This window comes from Amblyraja radiata, chromosome 2 (genome assembly GCF_010909765.2).
Source record: "Amblyraja radiata isolate CabotCenter1 chromosome 2, sAmbRad1.1.pri, whole genome shotgun sequence".
Classification (NCBI taxonomy): Eukaryota; Metazoa; Chordata; class Chondrichthyes; order Rajiformes; family Rajidae; genus Amblyraja; species Amblyraja radiata.
In genome coordinates, this window is record NC_045957.1 from 98,910,067 (window position 1) to 98,934,098 (window position 24,032).

At 43.6% G+C, this 24,032-nt stretch overlaps 1 protein-coding gene across 1 annotated transcript in view; it reads left to right on the forward strand.

Moving 5' to 3' along the window:
• Positions 1 to 24,032, forward strand: part of kcnh8 (potassium voltage-gated channel subfamily H member 8) — a 397,801-nt gene that overhangs the window by 138,118 nt on the left and 235,651 nt on the right. The window contains exon 2 of the mRNA XM_033039823.1: positions 1,570 to 1,803. Coding sequence (XP_032895714.1) covers positions 1,570 to 1,803 — 234 coding nt within the window. The remainder of the gene's footprint in view (positions 1 to 1,569; positions 1,804 to 24,032) is intronic.

A 24,032-nucleotide genomic window follows, 5' to 3' on the forward strand; every position in this document is an offset into this window, starting at 1 on the left:
AACTCAATTTTCTGAGGTATCATGTTAGAGGGTAGCTAATGTAACCCCACTTTTTAAAAAGGGAAGGAGAGAGAAAACGGGGAATTACAGACCAGTTAGTCTAACGTCAGTAGTGGGGAAACTGCTAGAGTCAGTTATTAAAAATGGGATAACAGCACATTTGGAAAGTGGTGAAATCATTGGACAAAGTCAACATGGATTTATGAAAGGTAAATCCTGTCTGACGAATCTTATAGAATTTTTCGAGGATGTAACTAGTAGAGTGGATAAGGGAGAACCAGTGGATGTGTTATATCTGGACTTTCAGAAAGCTTTCGACAAGGTCCCACATAAGAGATTAGTATACAAACTTAAAGCACACGGTATTGGGGGTTCAGTATTGATGTGGATAGAGAACTGGCTGGCAGACAGGAAGCAAAGAATAGGAGTAAATGGGTCCTTTTCACAATGGCAGGCAGTGACTAGTGGGGTACCGCAAGGCTCAGTGCTGGGACCCCAGCTATTTACGATATATATTAATGATTTGGACAAGGGAATTGAATGCAACATCTCCAAGTTTGCGGATGACACAAAGCTGGGGGGCAGTGGAGGATGCTAGGAGGATGCAAGGTGACTTGGATAGGCTGGGTGAGGTGGCAAATGCATGGCAGATGCAGTATAATTTGGATAAATGTGAGGTTATCCACTTTGGTGGCAAAAACAGGAAAGTAGACTATTATCTGAATGGTGGCCAATTAGGAAAAGGGGAGATGCAAAGAGACCTGGGTGTCATGGTACACCAGTCATTAAAAGTAGGCGTGCAGGTGCAGCAGGCAGTGAATAAGGCAAATGGTATGTTAGCATTCATAGCAAAAGGATTTGATTATAGGAGCAGGGAGGTTCTACTGCAGTTGTACAGGGTCTTGGTGAGACCACACCTGGAGTATTGCGTACAGTTTTGGTCTCCTAATCTGAGGAAGGACATTCTTGCCATAGAGGGAGTACAGAGAAGGTTCACCAGACTGATTCCTGGGATGTCAGGACTTTCATATGAAGAAAGACTGGATAGACTCGGTTTGTACTCGCTAGAATTTAGAAGATTGAGGGGGGATCTTATAGAAACTTACAAAATTCTTAAGGGGTTGGACAGGCTAGATGCAGGAAGATTGTTCCCGATGTTGGGGAAGTTCAGAACAAGGGGTCACAGTTTAAGGATAAGGGGGAAATCCTTTAGGACCGAGATGAGGAAAACATTTTTCACACAGAGAGTGGTGAATCTCTGGAATTCTCTGCCACAAAAGGTAGTTGAGGCCAGTTCATTGGCTATATTTAAGAGGGAGTTAGATGTGGCCCTTGTGGGTAAAGGGATCAGGGGGTATGGAGAGAAGGCAGGTACAGGATACTGAGTTGGATGATCAGCCATGATCATATTGAATGGCGGTGCAGGCTCGAAGGGCCGAATGGCCTACTCCTGCACCTATTTTCTATGTCTATGTTTCTATGTTAATTCACAACTTTAAAACAGAGGCAAACACAGCAGTGATAAAGACCTATCATTTCTAATCTACTCTTATCTCTGTTCTTTTCTAGATAGCAATTTTATCCTTGCAAATGCCCAAGTGGCAAAGGGGTTCCCTATAGTTTACTGCTCAGATGGCTTCTGTGAACTCACTGGATTTGCCCGCACTGAAGTTATGCAGAAGAGTTGCAGCTGCAAGTTTTTATATGGCGCTGAAACAAATGAACAAATAATTCTTCAAATTGACAAAGGTTTGGATGAAAAGACAGAATTCAAAGGGGACATCATGTTTTACAAGAAAAATGGTAAGCAATCAGATAAATATTCAAAGAAAATCTGTACTGCTTTGGAAAGAAATAACTAGTTCTAGTGATGCAATTGTACCTTGCATCACTTTCACTTATCAAAATGAAATATGTTATTGTTGCTCTGGAAGAAGTAGATTCCAATGTCATCTGCCATCTTTTGTGCTTTTTGTATTTAATATTGCCTGTCATTTATCAGATTGTCATTAATATTTACTTGCAATAAATTCACTAATTCTTTTTGGCCTTGGCCCATTTTAGGTTCCCTTTGTACACAATGAAATGTTAATATTGATACTGTATAACCAACCGCAAGGCACATTTTTTGCAAAATAAACCACTGCTGTGACTATACCAATTAGTGATTTAAACATGTTGAAGCAATTTTCATGTGATTCCTGAGCCTTATAGCTTGGTTATATACTGTAGTCACCAAACATCCTTTTGCGTAATAGAAATTTGCTGTGACAGAATGCACAAATCACTACTCAAAAATTTGAAATACTGAATAAAATTCAATTTCATAGAATTTATATGTGAAAAAACCCCCATTTATCTTTAATCTTGCATTTCTTGGCGCAAGCACGGATGATGTAGATTTGTTTTTCAGAATATTGTATAAGGGCTGTTCTCTAGCAATGCAACCATCCCCCACTATGCCCCATCCTGTAATGCAGGGGTTGCCTGAACTCAATGTAATTTAGGGTGTCCCTCGTGAAGTATTAACTTGTGGCGTGGCCTGTGGCATTAGAACGGCTGCTCTCAACAGGAAGCTCTGGAAGAGGCATTGAAAGGAGTCAAATGGGATCATGATCAGAGCCTCCGAATGGATGTGAGAAAAGGCATCCTGCTTCTCCATTACGTGAGAAGGTATTATGGTGGCGACCCTTTTTGAGTTAGTATGTGGATAGTCCGATAGGAGAATGGACAGGGCTGTGCCTAATCTTGAAGATTGTAGCCGACCACAAGGCTTAGTTGTCAATGGGAAGAGCATATGGGTGACACGCTCATAACTTCCCAGATTCCAAGTTTTTGGATGAAGTAACCAAAAAGATTAATGAGGACAGTTGTCTTCATGGACGTTAACAAGGCCTTTGTTAGACAAATCTGGAATTTTAGATCAAATGGGATCCAGGATGAACTAACCAATTATATGAAGTCTGAAGAAGGGTTTCGGCCCGAAACGTCGCCTATTTCCTTCGCTCCATAGATGCTGCTGCATCCGCTGAGTTTCCCCAGCAATTTTGTGTACCTTCAATTATATACACAATTTGTTTGAAGCTGAAAGACACAGGGTGGTACCAGAGAATTGCTTTTCAAACTGGAGGCTACCTGGTGGTGAGAGCACTGTTATTTGTTATTTACATTTACAATTTGGATGAGAATGTAGGTGGCATGATTAGAAAGTTTGCGAATGACACTAAAAATGGTGGTGTACTAGACAGTGAAAGTTATCTAAGATTATTCAGGATCTTGACTAACTGGGTCAATGGGACAAGAAATGGCAGATGGAGTTTAATTCAGATAAATGTGAGGTTTGCATTTTGGTAACACTAACCAGAATAGGACTTGGAGACATAAGAAACAGTTGATGTTAGAATCTTGGGCAAAATCAAAGTATTGGAGGAACTCAACAGGTCAGGCAGCATATGTGAAGGGACTGAAGAAGTGTCCTGACCCAAAATGTCATCTGTCCCGTGGTTGCAGTGGTTGGTAAGATCACATTTGAAGTGCCTTGTATGATACGGGATGCCTTGCAAGAAGGAAGAATGTTGTAACACTAGATAGGGTGTCAAAAAGATTTATGATAATGTTACGATAAATGAAGGGTTTGAGTTAAAAGGGGAAGTTGGATAGGCCAGGGCTTCCTTCCCTGGAGCCTACAAGGCTGAGAAGTGACCTTATCAAGGTATATGAAATGCATGGATAAAGTTAATTGCCACAGTCTCTTCCCCAGGGTAGGGGAGTTGTAACCAAGTTTGGTTTGAGGTGAGAGGAGAAAGATTTATAACAGACCTGAGCAGCAAATGTTGCACACACAACATGATGCATACATGGGACAAGCTATCAGTTGAAGTGATAGAGGCAGGTATAATTATAACATTTAAAAACCACTTGGACAGATACACGGAGAGGGAAGATTTAGTAGGATATTAGCCAGGCATAGGCCATTGCTATTAGGATTAGTTCGGTTCGGCAACTTGCTTAACATGGACGAGTTGGGCCAAAGGGCCTGTTTCTGAAAGGGCCTGTCCCACTTGGGAATTATTTGCGCGTCACGCAGATGGCGCGCAAAGATTTTGTACATACCAAAATCCTGGGGTGCCACGCGCGACCGCACGTCACTGCCTCCGTCACCACGCACGCGTAATGCGCACCACGCGCGCGGCGACACGTAAATGATGATGCGTAAATTGTGCGCAAATGACGCCCAAGTGGGACAGGCCCTGAACTGTATAGATTCATGACTTGTGTCTTTGTAAGAACATAAGAAGTAAGAGCATGTGTAGGCCATATACCCTGATGAACCATTCAACTTATCTGTTCTGATTTTGTCTCTCCACCAGTTTTTTTTAGTTCCCCTAACCCTTGATTGCCCCCATGACTAAAAATCTATTTCAGACTTGAATGCAATTAATGAATCAGTCTGCACAATTCTCTGGCATAGAAAATTCCAAAGCTGCATAACTGTACCGAGAATGGGCCAAATAAATGCTTGCAGCAACATAACAGGTCCGTAAACACAATACACATAGAAAACACAAGAAACCAAAAAAGTCAATAACATTTTTTTTTTTTAATCACTGGTAGTACAAAGCAAAAGTCTGAAGCCTCTCTTGTAACTGGGTGATTGATGGTTGGCATAGACTCCGTGGGCTGGAGGGCCTGTGTGATGCTCTGACCTTGCATATGTGGTTAAAGTCAGTGGCTATAACTTCAAATACCAATCCTAGCAAATGCCCCATTCAGCTTGCGAATACCACTCGCATCCCCTCCCACTCTCCCTCGCAATCTGCATATTTGGAGCACTGACATCCGGAATAATATGGTGTTCGACACTCACCAGAATATTGCGCACTACACAACGATGTTAGCCCAAGAGGGTTTCTAGCACCCGAAAAGAGGTATTGATGATTGAATTTTATGGTTCAAAACTTCATCACAATATTGTGACTTTAATATCAGAATGCATCGGCAATTTCAAGCCCTGATATGAAATCCTGAGAAAGTACATGTGAAAGAATATTCTATCATCTTGGGAGAACTGGGATAATATTTATTTCTGAAGTGATGTCACCAACAATTGCATAATAATATGCCCTCAACCTCCGAACCACCAATTCCACCATGCGCTCTCCGAGGCCTCCTCGTGCAACTGTTTACCAACTTTATTCAAGGCCTCAACTTGTTCTAGCATGTGGGCACCAGGTTTGTAATGTTTTCATTGGCATCCGGATGTAAGTGTAGCATTCTTTCCCTATGATGGCACAAGTCCCACCTTTCTCGGCTAGTAGGAAGTCCAGGGCATGCGATTCTGCAAGGTGACAGTTCGTATTGCTACCATTTCAGCACTTGGGGCTTGGATAGCATGCCCTGCCTCTACTAGCCCCAGAGTGGTCCTATTGTTTATGATGTGGGACGTGCACAAACTCAGTTTACGTAGGTAAGCATGCAGAAGCAAGAGATAGGTGTTTGATTCCATGCGGACTGGTGGTGCAGCAGCCAGCACTGCCAGAAGAATCAGCCCACGCCATCGTCCAGTATACTTGATGCATCTTGCGGTTGTTCTGTAGAGAGGGCAGAGCAGGTTCACTCTCGCCTGGTTAAGTGCTGTCAAGGTAGTAATGGCCCTGTCTCACGGTGCGAGTCCACCCACGAGTGATCCCGAGTGAAAGAAAAAATCAAACTCGTGGTTGTCTACGAGATTCCAAGTTTATGTTCACGAGTTTAAACGAGTTCCCACGTGTATGTCTAAGTTTGCCGTTTACTTCTCATTTCTGTGATGTACCAAGTTCCTCTCCCGAGTTACCAAGTTCCACTCCCGAGTTACTCTTGGGCCAACAACGACGACCGACGTGTGGAAAAATCATCACATGGATAAAAATGTCATGCAGTTTTTTTTTCCTATAAAAAGCCTCCCATGACCATGGACAGACCTGCCCCATCGATCAGCTTCTCCGTGTCTCTTATGTAGCTGCATGCTTCTCTTGTCATGTAATTAACCGCTTTTATCAAATCGTTGCCTATCATTGCTACAATGCAATAAATGGCATTTAAAGTACTTGGCTGTCAAAAAAAGCGCAAAACGTAAAGGTGTTTAAGAAACGGACTGCAGGGAGAACTTCAAAGCTTTTGTAAATCGATTAAATTCAGGTAGAAGTTGAACTCAAGATTTAAATCCCCTGAAAGTTTTCAGCAACAAGTTATGGTGGCATATAAGTTATGATATCACATGATGCATTCACATACTACCCACCCTCCATGCGAACAAGGCTGCAACATTGCTCCAACATTTTGGTTAAACTTTCCCATTCCACAACTGCACCAAAGTCATAGACTCATAGTATGGAAACAGGCCCTTCGGCCCAACTTGCCCGAATTGACCAACATGCCCCATTTACACTAGTCTCACCAGCCTGTGTTTGGCCCATATCCCTCCGATCCATGTACCTGTCCAGATATTTTTTAAACATTGTGATAGGACCTGCCTCAACTACCCTCTTCAGCAGCTTGTTCCATTACTTACCATTGTTTGCGTAAAAAAAGTTGCCCCTCAGGTTTAGATTAAATCTCTCCCCCTCACCTTAAACCTACATCTGGTTCTTGATTCAAAGGTTTCATAGGTCTTTTATTGTCACATGTACCAATTAACGTAGAGTGATATGCGAATTGCCATACAGCAAACCGGAAAAAAGAGCAACAAGACACACAACTACATAAAAATTACCATAAACATCCACCACAGCGGATTCCCAACATTCCTCACTGTGATGGAAGGCAAAAAAGTCCAACCTTCTTCCTCTTTATTCTTCCGCAGTCGGGGCAGTCGAACCATCCGTCGGGGGCAATCGAAGCTCCTGCAGCTAGCAGTCGAAGCCCCCGCGTCAGGATGATCGAAACTCCTGTGTCGGGGCAATCAAAACTCCCGCTTCGGGACAGTTGAAACTCCCGCAGCTTGCAGTTCCCGATGTCGGTCTCTGACTAGAGACCGCGGGCTCTGTGATGTTAAGTCCGCAAGCACCCATGGTTGGTCCGAGGTCGACCCCTGGCAAAGGGATTGCGAGCACCGCGATTGTAAGTCCGCAGGTGACCATGGAGGAGCTCTCAAAATCGGTCTCCAGCAAAGGCTGCCAACTCCCTGATGTTAGGCCGCACTGTGGACAGCGATACGATACGGGGAAAAAAAATCACATCTCCGTCAAGGTAAGAGATTAGAAAAAGTCCCCCCACACCCCACATAAAACAAGCTAAAGAACACTAAAAAATGTACATTTAACATACAATTAAAACACAAAGAAGGAAAGGACAGACAGACTGTTGGCGAGGCAGCCATTGCTGGTGTCACCCTACTCTTGTTGGAGAGCTCGCCTTCAATGAGCTTCCCATTGATCTGAGCAGAATCAGACTGGATTTATAAAATAAAAATTGTGCTTGACTAATCTATTGGAGGTTGTTGATGATGTGGAAGTAGGATAGACAGGACAAGCCAGTGGTGTCATGTATTTGAATTTTCAAAATGCTTTTTGATAAAAAAGGATAGGAACAGAAAATAGGTACAAGTGAATGTCAATGATATGTTGAGGTCATACCTAACAGATTTTTCAGCAATGTTGAGTTGATGTACTGACGTTGATTGAGAATTACTTATTATAGAAAAATCAAAGGGTGGAAATAAGCAGATCTTTCTCAGGCTGGTCGCCTGACCCATGAGATACCATAGAGCTTGTGCCCCACCTAATGGTGATCAAAATCAATGATTTAGCTATGGGGACTATGTGTCATATTTCCAAATTTGCTTCTAAAACAAAACTGGGTGGAACTGTGAGTCAGGAGCCAAATGTAATCAGACTTCAAGGGAGACAAGCTTGTTAAAAGGGTAGGAAGATAGCAGATGTAAAATACAGTGGAAATCAGTAAAGCTATCTGCTTTGGAGCAAAAAAAAACCCAGAAAAGCAGAGTATTTTGTAAATGGCGAGATATTGTACAATGATAAAGTTCAAAGGGACTGAAATATCCATCCATACAAGTCACTGAAGGTCATCCTCCAGGTACGACAAGTAATTTGGAGGGGAAATTGCCTTCATCCCAGGGTGGAAATGTCAAGGACAAGAGCATGTAGCTTATTATGGGAAGTGTAAAGCTTAAAGGAGATTTGTCGGAAGGAACTGCAGATGCTGGTTTATACCAAAGATTAACACAAAGTGCTGGAGTTACTTAGCGGGTCAGACAACATCTCTGGACATAAAGGATGGGTGGTTTCGGGTGGGAATCATTCTTCAGGTGTGAGACAAGAATTTTGCATTTAGAGAGGTAGGTGCCTGGGGTGATGGTAGGCAGACACCACTGTGGCATTAGAGGTTTGTAGATAGGCAAACAAAAAGACACAACGTGCTGGAGTAACTCGATGGGTCAGGCAGCACCCCTGGAGAACATGGATAGGGGACCTTTGGGTCGGGTCCCTTATTCAGACTAAGTGCAAGGGAATGGGAGGAGGTGGGGAGGGGGAGAAAGCAGGAAGAGAAGAGAGGTAGGATACAGGTAACAGGTGGATACAATAAGGGGAGGGGGGGTTGATGGTTTGACACACGTCAGCAAGGAATAGGCAGAAGATGTGAGGTGTGAGGATTGAAGAGTTGTGAATTATGAGGAATTATGTTGTGAATTATGGATTATGTGCAAGTCGAGGAGATTAATTTAACTTGGCATCATATTCAGCATGAATAATGTGGGCTGAAGGGCCTGTTCCTATACTGTACTGTTTTACGTTCTGTCTATGTTTATTACAAGAGGATTTAAATACAGCTATAAAAAGATTCTTATTGTAATCACACCTATAGTGCTGTGTACAGACTTGTCTCCTTATCAAGAAAGATGACATGCTTGCAGCAAATATTCATTGGACTGATTCCAGGAGCACACATTTTGTTTTATGTGGAGAGGCTGAGAAGACGGCCTTATTCTCTGGAGTTTGGAAGAATGAGAGGAAATCTCATTCAATGTTACATGGGTAGATGGGCTAAGGTAGATATTTCCCCTGTCTCTTGATTTCATCTAGGGCTCACAGTATCAGAATATGGGGTAGGTTGTTTTGGATCGAGATGAAGAGAAATTTCTTCACCGAGTGTAGCAAATCTTTGAAATTCTCTCTTGTCGGCTGTGGAAGTTATCATTATGGTACCTCAAAACTATGATTGATAGATAAAGCAGCACGGCGGCGCAGTGGTAAAGTTGCTGCCTTAGAGCACCAATGACCCAGGTTCGATCCTGGCTACGGGTGCTGTCTGTATGTAGTTTGTATGTTTTCCCTGTGACTGCGTGGGTTCTCTCCAGGTGCTTTGATTTCCTCCCTCATTCCAAAAAACAAAATCCTCGATCCCCTAAATATTTATCAGCTTCTACCCTGTTAAAAACTGAAGCAGCAGCAGGGCGGCATGGTGGCGCAGCAGTAGAGCTACTGCCTTATGGCGCCAGAGATCCGGGTTCGATCCTGACTATGAGTCTGTACGGAGTTTGTGCGTTCTCCCCATGACCTGCATGGGTTTCCTCCAAGTTCTTCAGTTTCCTCCCACACTCCAAAGACGTACAGGTTTGTACCTTAATTGCCTTGGTATAAATGTAAATTGTCCCTAGAGTGTGTAGGATAGTGTTAGTGTGCGGGGATCGATGGTCAGTGTGGACTTAGTGGGCTGAGGGGGCTGATTCCGCACTGTGCCTCTAAACTAAACTAAACTAAGCAGCAGTAGAACACGAGTTAACAGGCTGGGAGAAACACTGAAAGCTATCATCAACATACAGTTTGGGGTTATTTCCTAGCACAGCACTTCCACAATACCAGAGATTCTCTTGTTCTATTTTAAATCCAGCTGGAACACTCCAGCCCTTGATGCTTTCCCAACCGATCTGCCAAAGGCCTATACGATTATTTGCCAGTCAGTTATTAAATTGCAATTCCACAATACTCTTGACACTCTATTGCTGAGTCGGAAAACTGATGATGGGAAAAGTTTTCTAAACTGAATCTTGTACTCCTACAGATTGAATGTTCAAATTTGTGATAGTTTTGCTGTATCAGCTTCAATATGTCAAAGCCCTCCTGATGTGGCAAAAAAATTAAATTTCCTTTTATTGGAGTTTTTAAGAGCGACCACATTACAATCCCAAGTGGTGCAGGTTTTATTTTTAAAGGTTTTCTAATTACTTTAGCGGACCTCAAAACAACTTAGAAATTGCAATGTGGAAAAATATATATAATTTGTTTTAACAGGAATATAATTTGTTTCCTAGATTACCATTCAGTGCTACCCAGAGGGTGGCTCCAGGATACTCAATTTTGCTTCACTCATTATCCATCCTGAATTCCTTTTTTTTTGTGCCAATTCTGCCAAGTGGGAACAGGGCTGATGTAACAATTATTAATCCAAATATTACACACCATTATTAACCCTTTCTCTACTGAAGGAAACCCTGGAGTCGTTTACAATGCAACAAATAACATTGATTTCTAAAGGAAATGTACAAGATGGAGTCATGTTTATCGCAGTCAGGTAACCACAGTAAAGGTATTATTGAAGCAAATTAAGAAAGAGTAAGTTATTTAAGACATGGGAAGTGAGGAAGGGGGTTATATGAGTTCTATGATCGAAGTGTGAGCTTGGTGTTAGAGTGATGGGGGATATTAAGCTTTCTTACATATCGGGTAAGCTAAACAGTTTACATTAAGGAGATAGTGTCATAATTGTGACTGCTTCTCTGCTGAACCTTGAAGTGTTTCCTATGGGTCATCGGGGCAGTATGATCTTCTTTGGGAATGCAATGATGCACTTGATTATGCTGACTTGCGTTACCAGTCATTGTTGCAAAGTTCCCTTCTTCTTCTTGCGTTTGAGGTAGCAGAAGTCTGCAGCAGGATGATGCCATCCGGTTCGACATCCGTAGATGCCCGCCCTAAAAAAGGCGCATGCTGCTGTCTCTGTTTGTTGTCGTTTGCCTGACTGAGGTCAGTTGACAGGGCTCACCACGGAGAGGTCGACAACATGAGCCCTGCAAAGCTCCCAAAGTGGCATGATGAAAACTTCATTTTTCCAGTGGTGGTTAGAATTGCATGGGATAATATCCTTCTTCTGAAGTGATCTCTTAACATCAGGAATGCTTTGCTTGTACTTCAACTCTGTCACAGATGAGGAAGTGATTAACGGAAAGGGTGGGGGGAGTAGTCTACTACTTCTGTTTTTAATGATTATAAGCTCTCAAGAATGGAGCTATTGTAGTTTAAGCTTGCTATATGATCTATAGATTGGGTCCATTCTTGAGAGAAGCTGGTGAGTTACACCATTGCAGAGAGAAGAATGGAGGTGCTGATGAAGCCTTGTTTGACCCAAGTCTGCATCGAGATTAAGTCTCTTGTGGACTCATTGGTTAAGGTCACGGGTGGCGTGCCATGACGAAGCAGACGTGAGGAAGAGACATAGATCAGTAAGTAACTAAATTTGAGAAGGGCTATAATAGTTTCTATATGTTCATGTATCAATTACCATGTGGGAATCAATTCAGCTCTTGTTATGTCTAAATAACAGATGTTATGCAATCGCATTTTGAGGCCATTTTAAATTTAAGTACTGTAATGTAATCATACATATGCATGTATATGTTAATGAGTTGGTGTTCAATATAAGCAGGGAATGTTGGGTAATAAATCTCTCTCGTGATCCAGGCAACCTGCGTGTCAGTTGTTATTCATTCTGCCCTCCGGAATATACCAAGTACTGGTACTGATCCAGGTTGAGATCATATCCAACATTGCTGGAATATTTATTTAATAATGGTTGCAGAGTTCAATTAAATGTTTGAAAGTGAAGCATTAAATAACAACTGGAATTCTAGATTCCGATTATGCTGACATTAGCATGCCTTTAGAGAGAGAGAGTGTTTACAGTAAAATATGAGATAGATCAGCCAAGATTGAATGGTGAAGTAGACTTGATGGGCCAAATGGCCTATTTCTACTCCTATTACATATGATCTCCTTATGAACTGGACAAATGTGTTAAACAGTAAATTGCTGGAAGACCACTAATAAGTGTTCAAGAAACAATTTAACAGGACAAAGAAGCAAACATTTTAGATGCCGAAAAATAAACTATTATAGTGGAGGTAATAGGTAAAACGACATAAAGTAACACAAGACCCAGTAACAGAGATAAAATAAGATGACTAAATATAACAAAAAGAGATTCTGAAAATGGACTTGCAAGAAATACCAAAATAAACTCAAAACATTTTTAGAATTATTGATCATGGGATTTGATATCTGCGTCCAGCTGTGCAGAGTTTAGAAATAGTTGTATTGCTCAGCATGGAATCACCATAGCTAGTCTCACTGTTATTGTCCACTTGGCCTTACTTGTGAATGAAAAAAAAAAAACATTGAACAAAAGCCCAGCCAACTGTTTCAAAGGATTTGCCAATATTAATGCTGGTGCATGGCCATCCATTGAGTGATATTGATGAGATGGGGAACTCATTGATCTACAGCCGCTTTGTCTTCCCATTGAACCAAAATAAATGGATAAGATTTAGTCATGGCAAAGTAAGCCTTGACAAAAAAAAAGTCTTCGTGTTAATCTTATAGTTTAAAAAAAACTGGAGATACTGGAAATCTGAAATAAAATTAGAACATTCTGGAGATACTGAGAAGATCAGGCAGCATCTGCAGAGTGAAAAATAGAGTTAACATTTGAACTCTGTGACCAGAGAATTAAAAGTAAATGAATTTTAAAATCAGTCATCAGCCATTTATGAATTGCTGTACATTGAAAGGCTAAAGCTGCACGATTTATCCCCAAGGCCCGCCTCTGCTGCATCCATGAAATATAATACATCTGCAAATGACCTTCCCTCTTTCATTTTGTGCTCCCATCTGTTGCTGGGTGTGAGGAAAAACAGAGCTCTGAGTAAATAAAGGTCACACTACTGGTGATGGTGCATTGGTGAGAGTGATTATTAGATGAATTTATCTCATTTTATGAGAATTGGAAATTAACAGCAGTGGGTACAGGTTTGAGGAAAAGAACTACATGTGCATGTTTTGCTCAATAAATCACAAGAGTACAATGATCTGCTAGATTCTTCCTCAGCTACATACAGTTATACATCCTGGGTGATAGGCACAGGTTTCCCATTGCAGGGGATATGTTTGCCCATCCAACTCCTGAGTGCATGCAGCAGAAAATCTAGGGTAGTGTCATTAAAATGGTGGCACAAGGTTATGAAGATGCTGAAATCTTGCGCAGAACAGAAAATTCTTCCGCAGAAGGGACCCAAAACGTCACCTATCCATGCCCAGAGATGCTGCCTGACTGCTGAGTTACTCCAGCACTTTATGTTCCATGTAATGTCATTAAATATAGGTACTGCCGCTGTTTTACACCAAGTCCAACAGCTTGTGGCTCTCAGGTGCATTTCTGTATCAGCCCTTTAAATAGTTGACTTGAGATCGCATCACAATCTTTGCCTTGAATGCGAAATGATGACCTGCAAATTTCTTGCCTCAGTCAATTCAGAAGTGCCTGAAGATTTTGCTTGTGGTTTTGTACAATCAGCATTTCCCTCATTCTTAATTTGTTGCAAAACACCTTTAGATTAGATTTGAAACCCTGCAGGTTGCTTGACAAATGCTATACATTATACCTCTACTGCAGGGTTGAGCCATGGGATCAAGATATTTGAGTATCGTGTTGACTAGTGTAATTTGAGTGCTAATTATGGGGTGATGAGCAGGAAACAGGAGCCCACAAAAACAATTTATAGGTTGCTTGTCTGAAGTGAAAGGTTGCATGTAAGGAATATGTCACATATAATTTAAAAAAAGCTACAGAGACCTCTGTTATCTCAGGAAATGTTTACTGTTACTTGTTTTAAAATATAACCAAACTTTTGTTTCGTGCATTGCAATCCTGTGTGATTATCACAGTTGACTAAACTGATGTCTCAACTTACTCCTATAAATACGTTCAAGGAAATGTACTTTTTCACTGATACAAAATCCTTTTTTATCTCTTGACATTATTTCAAGTTGTTTTATTCTCATCTGGTAAAATCAAAGCCTACAAGCATCTAGGAATGACATTGGAAATGTATTGGTTACCAAATGCAATAAAGGATCATGCAGCATTTTTTATTCACTACAAATATTACTTTGGCAGAAAGTGATCTTCATTTCCAGAACATTAGTAATGAGCTTAAATCATCTGGTTTGGCATTAAAAATAGTTGTCATAATTTACTAGATTTGGCATTTGCTCTTTTATTCCAGTGTAGTTATTGAGAAATTATAATGGATTATCTGATATGTTTCAGTTGATTTTCCCAAGAGTTTACACCACGGTTTTGCTCAATATGTTGCCAACAGTTTTAATACTTTGGAACAGATTGTAAGAAATCCAATCTGTTCCTTTTTACAGAGAAATGAACATTTCGGCCTAGAAATTTGTTAGCCCATGAAAAGATACTCTAAAATGGCAGTCCGCACCAGTGCCAATTTGTTCTGATGATGCTGGAGTGCAGTTATAAACAAGTCCATCTCTGAATTGTTAGAAGGGACCATATGTAACAATATTCCCTATTGTGCATGTTAACCCAAGAAATTGTATGAATATTTAAGGGTGGCTCAGTAGCACAGAGGTATAGTTGCTACCTTACAGTGCCCGAGACCCAGATTTGATTCTGACAACGAGTGCTGTCTGTATGGAGTTTGCATGTTCTCCATGTGACCCCATGAGTTGTCTTGTAGGTTAATTCGCTGCTGTAAATTGTCCCTAGTTGCATAGGATAGAACCAGTGTATGGGTGATCATTGATCAGCGCAGACTTGGTGGGCCGAAGGGCCTGTTTCCACACTGTATCTGATAACTAAAGTGGCTGTACAGTGGCGCAGTGGTAGAGTTGCTTCCTTGCTGCACCAGAGACCAGGGTTCAATCCTGACTATGGGTGCTCTCTGTACGGAGTTTAAACATTCTCCCTGTGACTGTGTGGGTTATTTCCGGGTGCTCGGTCTCCTCCATTCACCAAAGATGTACAGGTTTTTCGGTCGGTGGGGGTGCCGCGAGTCTGCTGCCCTGCCAGCAGCATGTTCGTTATTTTGGCTTTTTTTGGGGGGGGGGGGGGGGGGGTTTGTGTATCTAATGTTAGTTTGGGTGTCTCTTGGTGTGACTTGTGTGGGGGGTGGTGGAGAGGGGAAAGGGGGAAACCGCTTTCGATCACCTCCTCGATAGAGAGGCGACTTTTTCCATGTCGCCTCCCTCGCGGCCTAACACCATGGATTGGAGCGGCCTTTCCCGGAGTCGGGCCCGGAGCATCGGCAGCAGGCGCAGCTTGGACTTTCCATCGCGGAGTGGGCGAACCCTTGCCGGGGGTCGCCAGAGAGGAGTGCTTCGATCGCTGGCCTGGTGACGTTGACATCGTAGGGCCGTGGTCTGCGGAGCTTCTAGCCGCGGGCGTGGCGTGGGCTTACCATCCGGAGCCTGGGATCCCTTGCCGGGGATCACCAGAGAAGAGCCCCGACCGCCGGCCTGTGGCCTATAACATCCTGAAGCCGCGGTCCCCGGTAGGAAAGTGCCGAGTCGGGACCTCCAAGCCGCGGAATGTGTTTGTCCGTCCCGACGTCGGAGTTTGGATCATCCCGACGAGAGGGCCTGTACATCGGACCATCCATAGCAGCGACTACGGAGGGTTTATGGCCCGGACCACGGGTGAACAAAGGAGGAGGACTGGTTGAACTTTATTGCCTTCCACCACAGTGAAGAATGCTGTGGTGGATGTTTGTGTTAAATTTTATTGTGTATTGTGTGTTCTTTCTAAGTGTATTGCTGCTGGCAAATTAATTTCACTGCACCTTTGGGTGCATGTGATGAATAAAATTGACTTTCACTTTGTTTATAGATTGATTTACTGCGGTACAATTGTAAATTGTGCTTAGTGTGTAGACAATGTTAGTGTACAGGGTAATTGCTAATTGGCATGGAATTGGTGGGCCAATGGGCTCGTTTCCATGCTGAATCTCTAAAGACTAAAGTCCAAAGTCCATGCAACAACTGAAACTAGTCTGTGCTAATTTAGATCATGGCTGCACATCATAAATGCAAAGTGAGCGCAGCATCTAGCAACTACTCATAGTTATTGTTCAGCCAGAAAGCACTGTAGAGAAGAATGTGCTAGTACTTGAGTGGGTATCTCTATACACTGCATTGCATGTGGCAATGCATTCCAGATTCACCACCCTCTGACTAAAGAAATTCCACCTCATCTCCTTTCTTAAGAGCCTGTCCCACTTGGCTGTCTTTCGCGCGCCATTTACACGACCTGCTAGTGTGTGGGTAGTGTGTGGGTAGCGCGGGACAGCCGCATGGAGTGGCGTGGAGGAGTATGGACTTCGTCCTGCATGAAATCTTTGCGCGCCACCGGCCTGTCGCGTAACTGACGGCCAAAGTGGGACAGGCCCAAGACCCTGGCGTGACGCAACGTCTCACCTCCAACAGCAGCAGAAGCAGGCAAATGATCGTCGAACTCAGCCCGGGACTCACGGCCGTTGCGGATCTGGATCTGCCGCCACTCGTACTCCCAGAACGGGGCCAAGAAAATTGAAGATAGACACAAAATGCAGGAGTAACTCAGCGGGACCGGCAGCATGTCTGGAGGGAAGGATGGATGATGTTTCGGGTCAAGAAGAGTCTCGATCCAAAACATCATCCATTGCTTCTCTCCAGAAATGCTGCCGGTCAAACAAATAACGTCACGCGCTCCAGACAGCTGTGCGGGCGCATGATGACGCGCGCGACTTTTGCGGGACTGTAGCGTGACCATCACTGCCGGCCTGTCGCGTAAGTGACGGCCCAAGTGGGACAGGCCCTTTAAGCTACAACCTTTAATTCTGAGGATGTGCCCTCTGGTCCTAGACTATGTTTCTAGTGGAAATATCCTCCGCATCCACTCTATCCAGGCCTTTCATTGTTCGGTAAATTTCAATGAGTACCCCTTCATCCTTCTGAAATTCCAATGCGTTCAGGGCCCAAGATGCCATTAAAGACTGACATGAAGCATAAAGTAGGTATGTTGCAAAGCCTACCTGGAGCGTCGCTGAAAATCTGTCGCTGCGGGTGTGCGCGATTTTGGCGCCGTTTAGAGGGGGCGGGTTTAAAACGCGATTTTCTCTAGGCTGTTCAAATCGAAGATGTTCAGCCTAGTTAATTATTAACGAAAAATCGCTGAAAGACCCTGTCGCAAAAGCTATTATTAGTTTTAAAGGCCTCGTATAATAGTTATAGTAGTTTAAAAATCAATCTCTAAACCCGCGACCACCAGCAACCGCAGGGTCTCATAAAGCAAATATCTGAAGGTATGCTGTATATTTTTACATTAAAAAGGGCTTCTAAAGATCCCTTTATACAAAGTTTAATATTGCGAGTAGCTCATTTTGGGCCCATTATATCCCGCAGTATTTTTCTGGGCATTTGGGGGCACAAATCTACCGCAATGTGAACGTTCTAAACCAGCGCGTTCACAGGAACCCACTGGAAAGCTGATTTAAATGGGCATTTATTTACAGTAATTGAACACTAAATTCCTTCCATTTGGTCTATAAATTAATGTAAATGAGATTTTAAAATCATGTTTTATAGTGAATTATTTGTGAATATTATTTGGACATTTAGGCTATTTAAAAATGTTAATCATTTATTAAGAAATGGATAGATGTTTAGATCTAGTAATTGAAGTCTGAAATTAGCTACAATTAGGTAACTAACTAATTATATGCTTTAATTTCAGGTCATCCAAGTAAGATTATTTTATATTTGTTTCAGAATGCTTCAATCTATGATAACTGAAAATTTCATTCAGTTCTCTTAATTTTTAAGAAAGTTATGGGTTTTTGTCTGTTCACGATCACAGCTTTTTTGTTATGTCCATAGAAAATCAATAGGGAACAAGATGCTCATTTCCCAGTATGAAAATGGCCATAACGTTTTAAATACTTGAGATATGAAAGTGAATTAGGTGTCAAATTAAACTTATTTTTATGCTTTATCTGATGGGATAAATTACAGACTTGATTTTTAAAATCTCAAAATTTTGTAACATTGCTACATAAAGGGATTTGAATAGATTGAAGGATACAGCATGGAAACAGGCCTGTCAGCCCACCATCCATGGTAGACAAAATTGCTGGAGAAACTCAGCGGGTGCGGTAGCATCTATGGAGTGAAGGAAATAGGCAACGTTTCGGGCCAAAACCCTTCTTCAGCCCACCGTCCATTCCGACCGTATTTCACCGGTTCACAATAGTTCTATGTCATCCTACTTTTGCATCCACTCCCTGCACACTGAGGTAAACTACACAGAGGCCAATTAACCTACAAGCCTGCACATCTTTGGGATAGAGGAGAAAATCAGCGCACCTTGAGGAAAAACCCGCATGGTTTCAGGGAGAACATGCAAACTCCACCCAGACAGCACCTGAATTTAGTATCGAACCAGGGTCTCTGATGCTGTGAAACAGCAGCTCCACTTGCAGTGTCTTTGTGCCACTGAGAATGGCGAGAGAATATTTTATAGAGAAATATTGATGGAGGTATGGTATGGTTCTGTGAGGTATTATTGACTCAATGGGCTGACATGGCTGCATTCTATCTCAGAGGTTTCCATGGAAATGAATGCCCAAAGTGTTGCACTGCGCTCCTGCTCCCTGTGCTTATCAGATTTCAATGTCGTCAGATAGCTCCTCCAGGTTAGTGGAAACATCAATAAATCCAGCAACAGCTGCATCCCTACTTTACTTCAAAACACAATGCTTATATCTTACTTGGATCTCTGGCTTATGAGCAATGTAGGGGGGAGTGAACTATGGAGATAGTGACAACCAACCCCTTCACCGTTTAGTTTAGTATGGGCAGCATGGAAACAGACCCGGATCGCCCTGTACACTAACACTAATCTACACACAATAGGGACAATTTTACAATAATACCACTCCAATTAACCTACAAACCTGAACATTTTTGGAGTGTGTGAGGAAACCAGAGCACTGAGAGAAACCCCATGGGGTGACAGGGTGAATGTGGAAATTCTGTACAGACAGCACCCGTATTCAGGATTGAACCCAGGTCTCTGCAGCTGTAAGTTAACAACTCTACCGCTGCACCACTGTGCCACACTGTATCGCTTATCACTTGCTAACTCTTGCCTCTGCTTTTCAATCCAGAGGCAGGGTCTCAACCCAAAACATTCAATACAATACAATTCAATTTATTGTCATTTGGACCCCTTGAGGTCCAAACGAAATGCCGTTTCTGCAGCCATACATTACAAACAAATAGACCCAAGACACAACATAATTTACATAAACATCCATCACATTGCTGTGATGGAAGGCCAAAAAACCTTATCTCTCCACTGCACTCTCCCCCCCCGATGTCAGAGTCAAAGTCAAAGTCAAAGCCCCCGGCGGGCGATGGCGAATTGTCCCGTGGCCATTAAAGCCACGCCGGGTGATGCAAGGCCGCACACCGGGTTCTTGATGTTAGAGCCCCCGGCGCGCGCTCGCAGTCCCGCGGCCATTCCAAGCCGCGCGGGGCGATGGTGTAAGGCCCCGCTCCAGGAGCTCTTCAAACCCCGCAACTCGGGCGGGAGAAGTCGCCGTTGCGGAAGCCCCGAAAAGCGGTCTCCCTCCAGGGACCCGCGGGCTCCCGGTGTCACTGTCCGTCAAACCCGCAGTTGCAGCCTCCGAAACTCCGGAGGTCGGGTCGCAGCAGCGTCCACCACAGCTCCACCCGCTCTGGACTCGGCCAGCTCCGCGACGGTGAGGTGAGTAGTCGGCACCACAGCCCCCGGTCTTCCTGTTGGAGGCCGCTCCTCGTTGCAGCCCCAACGACAACGGAGACCCGACAAAGAAAAGGTCGGGTCTCCCGTGCAGGGAGAGATTTAAAAGTTACCCCCTCCCCCCCACACCACCCCCACCCCCCCACACACATACCCCAACAAAAAATAACAAAAACTACATAAAAACATAGACATAAAATAATAAAACCGCAGACGGACTGCAGAGGCCGCTGCTGACGAAAGTCGCGCCGCCCACCGATTTCACTATTTATTTCCCTCCGTAGATGGTACTGGTATTAGTTATTAGTTTATTATTGTCATATATACCAAGATACACTGAAAATCCTTGTTGCACACTATCCAGTCGAATCATACTATACATGAGTATAATCAAGCCATACCCAAGTACAACAAAGAGAAAAATATAAGAAAGCAGAATATAATGTTATAGTGTTACACGATTACAGTCGCAGAGAAAGTGCAGATTAAAAAAAATGCAAGGAATGCAATAATGTTCAAAGGTTCAAAGGTTCTTTATTAGTCGCATACACCAATTGTTGTAGTGAAATGTGTATTGCCATTGCAGCACTTAAAAAAGAAAACAACATAACAATAATAAAGACATTTAACATAAAAAACATCCTCCCACAATAGTTCCCATTATAAGTCCAGTCCCCATCCCCATGTCCACCCATAGTCGGGCCTATTTTGGCCTCCGCAGTCGCCTTTATGGAGGTCCAATGTTCCAGGCCGTTCTCGCCGGGTGATGGTGCTCCTGCGTCAGGAGAATCCTCACAGCGACTTGGGAAACCTGGAACGGCCGCTTCCTTACTGGAGACCGCGGCTACCGAAGCCAACAGGCCGCGCTGGATGGAGATCCACCACTGGCGATCTCGGCGAGAGATCCCAGGCTACCGATGTTAAAGTCAGCGCTGCCGCCCGCGGCTGACCGCTCCACATTCCCGCAGCTCCGCGATGTTTCCTCGGCGGTCCCAGCGCGGCGACCCTGGCAAGGCATCGCCCGCTCCGCTCCGCGATAACGCTCCAGCGCTGTGACGACGCCGAAGCCGAGGTTCTGGCCGGTCCCCTCAGGAAACGCCGCTCCAGGCCCGCTGGTAGGCCGCGAGGACGGGTCGAAGGTGCAGCCCGGAGAAAAGTCGTCTCTCCGCCCAGGTAGCGACCCTGAAAAGCAGTTTCCTCCCCCCCCCCCCCCCCCCCACATAAAAAAGACTAGAACTCCGAAAAACAAAAACTCAACTAACTAAAAAAAAAAAAGAGATGAAAAAACGGACAGCTGCAGGCTGGGCAGCCATACCCATACAGGATGGTGCCCCCTATACAGGACGGCGCCACCCTATCAATGTGGTTGATTCGTAGAATGTAGATTGGGAGATTGGAACTACATCTTAGTTTATGGGAGGATGGTTCGCTAGCCTGATAACAGCAGGGTAGAAGCTGTTCCTGAAGCTGGTAGTACATGCCTTCTAGCGTTTGTATCTTCTGCCAGATAGGAGAGGGGAGGGGGAATGACCGGGATGAAAATGATCCTTGATTATGTTGGTTGTCTTCCTGAGGCAGTGTGAAGTGCAGATGGAGTTGATGGAGGTGGGGAGGCTAGTTTGTGTGATGGATTCAGATAACTTGTGAGATGTTGCTCGACTCACTGAGTTCCTCCATTTTTCACTTTAAGTTGTTTTCTCTGCCTTACAAAGGTCTTGGCCAGCAGGAGATCAGATACTCAAATGACCATGTTCAATACTGCAGTAATCTTTGTGTGCAATTGCACATTCTCCCTATGACTGCACGAGTTTCTTCTGGGTGTTTCATTTTCCCCAAGATGGGTGCTTTGGTTGGTTAATTGGCCACTGTAAATTGCTGCCAGTATGTGGTTGATTTGTAGAATCTTTGGTAGAATTTGAGGGCGTAATTAAAGGGCATGTAGAGGGGGAAATGTGTTTGTGTAAATGTGTGCTTAATGGTCAGCATAGACCATTGGGTTAATCGACTTCTGTAAATTGCCCCTTGCGTGTAGGACATATAACTAGTGGAGTATTCATGGATACTCAACGACGACCATGGATCATAGAGGGAGTACAGAGAAGGTTCACCAGACTGATTCCTGGGATGTCAGGACTTTCATATGAAGAAAGACTGGATAGACTCGACTTGTACTCGCTAGAATTTAGAAGATTGCGGGGGGATCTTATAGAAACTTACAAAATTCTTAAGGGGTTGGACAGGCTAGATGCAGGAAGATTGTTCCCAATGTTGGGGACGTCCAGAACAAGGGGTCACAGTTTAACGATAAGGGGGAAGTCTTTTAGGACCGAAATGAGAAAAACATTTTTCACAGAGAGAGTGGTGAATCTCTGGAATTCTCTGCCACAGAAGGTAGTTGAGGCCAGTTCATTGGCTATATTTAAGAGGGAGTTAGATGTGGCCCTTGTGGCTAAAGGGATCAGGGGGTATGGAGAGAAGGCAGGTACGGGATACTGAGTTGGATGATCAGCCATGAATGGCGGTGCAGGCTCGAAGGGCTGAATGGCCTACTCCTGCACCTATTTTCTATGTTTCTATCATTGGATGATCCATGGTCATCGTGGACTCGATGGGCCAAAGGGCCTGTTCCACTCTGAATCTCTAAACTCTAAACTAAACAGAATGAACTGAAGAACTTGATTCCATGCTGTCTGGCTCTGTGACTGTCATAACTGAAGATGACATATTCATCTATAATCGTTCCTAATGCATGTATTACCTCCTTAAACCTATCCATACTCTTCTGCCTTATATAAGTTTACATAGCTTAAATATGTCACTACCCTCCACACCCACTCTTGCCCTCCACCCACACCCACTCTTGCCCTCCACATACACTTGTGCCTTTCTCTGTTCAAATACACAAGAAATATCAATTGGCCAGTGCGACTGATAGATTTATAATGTTCTTAAGGTAAAATAATCTTCAGATCACCACTCAGATTCTGGCATGACTGCAGCTCGGCCTCAGAAAAAAGTAATCCAAGTGCCAGATCAGCAGAGGTAAGGTTCAGAGGTCCTTCTCCAGAGGACACAGTTGAGGACTACAAGAATTAGCCTACAGATCACGTGGCCAACCTGAAAGTCTGTGTGAAACATTGAAGAGCAAATAATCCATTTACAACAGTACAGAGCCTGGAGCCCATTCCATCAAAGACACAAACCCTTACAGATTCATTGATTATACATTAACTTTGGAGTAATTCACAGGTTCCATTGCACCAAAGGTAAAAGCAAAATACTACAGAAGAGGCTGTGACTTTTGCCATGTAAACTTGTTGAATCATCTAGTATCATCACTCATAGTCATAAACTAATGCAGAATGAAGGTAGGCAACTTCAGCCCAATTTGTCCATGCTGCCGACCAAGATGCTACATCCAAGCTAGTTCCCTTTGCCCATGTTTGGCCCATGTTCTTCTAAACCTTCCTTAGTCATGTACCTATCCAAATGTATTTTAATGTCATGATTATACCCACCTCCACCATTTCCTCTAGCATCTCATTCCATATACCCACCAACCATGAGTGAAAAAGTTGAACCTCAGACTCCTATTAAATCTTTCCACTCTCATCTTAAACCTGTCCTCTGGTTCTTGATTCCCTTGCTCTGTGCATTTACCCAATCTATTCCTCTCATGATCTTGTGCACCTCTACAAGATTACCCCTCAACCTCAAGCATTCTAAAAGCCCTGTCCCACGGTGCGAGTTCATTCCAAGAGCTCTCCAGAGTTTAAAAAAATCAAACTCGTGGTAAGCACGGAGAATGAATGTAGCGGGTATGTCGGAGCTCGGGGACGTCTCCTAGTGCTAACGGCACGTAAGCCCGGGAAGACTTGTGAAGATTTTTCAACATGATGAAAAATGTCCACGAGAGCCCCGAGTACCGACGAGTGGCCATTACCGTAAATCTCCGCGTTCGAATCAGGGCAAACTCGGGAGAAGTCTTGGAATGAACTTGTACCGTGGGACAGGGGTTTAAGGAATAAAATCTTAACCTGCTTACCCCCTCCCTATAGCTCAGGTTCTCAAGCCCTGGCAACATCCTTGTAAAATATCCTCGTAGTTGACCTTCAGATCCCTATTAAATCTTTCCCCTC